The 2,798-nt window shown below is 64.3% G+C and overlaps 1 protein-coding gene across 1 annotated transcript in view; it reads left to right on the top strand.

Annotated features, from left to right (window-relative positions):
- The window catches only part of PODNL1 (podocan-like 1), a 7,014-nt gene that overhangs the window by 3,252 nt on the left and 964 nt on the right, over positions 1-2,798 (top strand). The window contains exons 4-8 of the mRNA XM_008566040.1: positions 121-185; positions 332-441; positions 824-980; positions 1,247-1,362; positions 1,793-2,582. Coding sequence (XP_008564262.1) covers positions 121-185; positions 332-441; positions 824-980; positions 1,247-1,362; positions 1,793-2,582 — 1,238 coding nt within the window. The remainder of the gene's footprint in view (positions 1-120; positions 186-331; positions 442-823; positions 981-1,246; positions 1,363-1,792; positions 2,583-2,798) is intronic.

Genomic DNA, 2,798 nt, shown 5'->3' with positions numbered 1-2,798 from the left:
TTGAATGCCGGGGGGAGCCTCTGCCAGCTCCCAGCCTGGAGCCTTGGGGCAGCTGGGAGCATAGACTCCCCCTGCCCTGTGCCAGGCCTGGGGTGCCCTCACTGCCCCACCCCCCACCAGGCCTGCCCGATGAGGCCTTCGAGTCCCTTACACGGCTACAGCACATCTATGTGGCCCACAACAAGGTGAGCCCCCAAAACCCCACCCTGAGGCTGAGTTCAGCAAGGTTGCAGCCCAGCCAGGGTCACACAGCACTCAGTGCAGATGGGACAGCTCGGGGCCTGGGGAGGGGGCCGGGGACACCAGGCCCAGCACGGCTGTGCTCCCTCAGCTCTCAGTGGCCCCCCAGTTTCTGCCACGCTCCCTCCGTGTCGCGGATCTTGCTGCCAACCAAGTGATGGAGATCTTCCCGCTCACCTTTGGGGAAAAGCCGGCGCTCAGGTAGCCCCTGGCCCAGCCCAGGACCCCCGGGCCTCAGATATGTCTGGGGTCACAGCCCATTCTGGGGGTTTGAGGGGGTAAAGACCCTGTCCCAGGGGATCTGAGGAAAGGGGGGCACAGTTCTGTCCTGGGGTGGTCTGAGGGGGGCAGGGCTCTGCCCTAGAGGGTGGGAGGGGGGCATGACCCTGCCCTGGGGTTCTGAGGGCCGTGTTCACTGTGTCTGGAGAACTCCAGACCTAGGCAGAGACTGCACACGCGGACACACACGTGCACTCATGCGCGCTCGCACACTGAAGGCGGCCCTGAGCTGGGGCAGGGGACAGAGTGGGGGGCTGTGGAGCGGCGGGGGGCAGGCTGGTGGCTGGAGCCTGGCTCCCCTCAGGTCCGTGTACCTCCACAACAACCAGCTGAGCAACGCTGGCCTGCCCCCTGACGCCTTTCACGGCTCCGAGGCTGTCACCACCCTCAGTCTCTCCAGCAACCGGCTCAGCTACCTGCCGCCCAGCCTCCCGCCCTCACTGGAGAGGCTCCACCTGCAGGTACCCCTCCTTCACCCCACTGTCCCATGTCCCCGCCTGAGCCCAGGCCCCCTCACCTCTCTTCTGGGGGACCCCTCCTCCTCCTCACTTTCCATCCTTCCAACTGCCCTCAGAATTCCAGCAGTCAGAATAACCTTCCTTTGAGTCACTTTCACTGACACAGGTCGTTCAAGTGAGCTCATCACTCCCTTACTCAAGAGCCTGCTGTGGCTCCCTACTGCCCTCTGTCCCAGACGCTTGGTCTCATTCTCTTTTTCCTTTTCCAGAACAACCTCATCTCCAAGGTGCCCCGAGGAGCTCTGAGCCGCCAGACACAACTTCGTGAGCTCTACCTCCAGCACAACCAGCTGACGGACAGCGGCCTGGACGCCACCACTTTCAGGTGGGGCTTGTGGCTGTGGGGAGGGACAGGGTGCAGCACTGTGCTGGCAGTAGGGGCTGAGCATTTATGGTCCAGGGTCCCAACCTTCAGTGCCTGTCCCCTGGATGACTCTTAAACCAAGGCCTCATTTGGTGAGTGCCTACTGTGTGCCAGCAACACTTGGCAGGTATTTTATTATCCAATGTCACAGCTGCCACACACATTTCTGTCTTGGACCCAGAACTCTGTCCTGGTCACCCTTACAGCTAACACTCAGGCTGGACTCGGCCATGAGCACCCCAAGTTTGCCTCCCACCCAGCTTTCTCATCACCCCCAAGTTGAAATCTCCAGCTATAACCTGTCTTGGGACCATCCCTCACCTCTCCCGCAAGATCCACGTGGCCCCCCACTCTGAGAGCCCAGCCCGATGCCACCACTCTCCCCCACCAGCAAGCTGCGTAGCCTTGAGTACCTGGACCTGTCACACAACAAGCTGGCCACGGTGCCTGCAGGCCTGCCCGCAACCCTGGCCATCCTGCACCTGGGCCGCAACCGCATCCAGCGGGTGGAGGCAGCTCGGCTGCGCGGGGCTCGGGGCCTGCGCTACCTTCTGCTGCAGCACAACGCGCTGGGGTCCTCAGGGCTGCCCGCCGGGGCGCTGCGGCCACTGCGGGGCCTGCACACACTGCACCTCTACGGCAATGGGCTGGACCGCATGCCCCTGGCACTGCCCCGCCGCCTGCGGGCGCTGGTACTGCCCCACAACCTTGTGGCCACGCTGGGTGCCCGTGACCTGGCCACCACGCCGGGCCTGGCTGAGCTCAACCTGGCCTACAACCGCCTGGCCAGTGCCCGTGTGCACCACCGGGCCTTCCGCCCACTGCGTGCCTTGCGCAGCCTTGACCTGGCTGGCAACCAGCTGACCCGCCTGCCCGAGGGCCTGCCCACCAGCCTGCGCACCCTGCGGCTACAGCGCAACCAGCTGCGGGCCCTCGAACCCGAGCCACTGGCCGGCCTGGACCAGCTGCAGGAGCTCAGCCTGGCGCACAACCGGCTCCGGGTTGGCGACATTGGGCCCGGCACCTGGCATGAGCTGCAGGCCCTCCAGGTCAGGGGTGGGCTGGTTAGTCATGCAGACTGTCCCCAAGCTGTCCCCACGGCTCCTCCATCCCTCTGCCTGCCCAGCAACTCCCACACTCCAAGGCCTTGCAATGCCATAAAGAGCCCCCACTGTGGGCCAGCTCTGGGATGGTTAAGACAGACCCAGCCTCCAGGACTTTGTCCCTGCTGTCCACACCTCCTGGTCCTCCACCACCACCCCCTCCACCTCCCCAGGGAACACCTCGGCTTCTAGCTTCTTCTGAGCATCTGTGGGTGCCAGGCATCGATCTAGGCACTGGAGATGTCTGCGGGTGCAGAATGACAAAGCCCCTGCCCCCATGTCCCCCCCCCCCAA

Source organism: Galeopterus variegatus, unplaced genomic scaffold, assembly GCF_000696425.1.
Source record: "Galeopterus variegatus unplaced genomic scaffold, G_variegatus-3.0.2 Scaffold218, whole genome shotgun sequence".
Lineage (NCBI taxonomy): Eukaryota > Metazoa > Chordata > Mammalia > Dermoptera > Cynocephalidae > Galeopterus > Galeopterus variegatus.
Note: the sequence above shows the minus strand (reverse complement) of the source record. Positions and strands in the feature narration are given on the sequence as shown.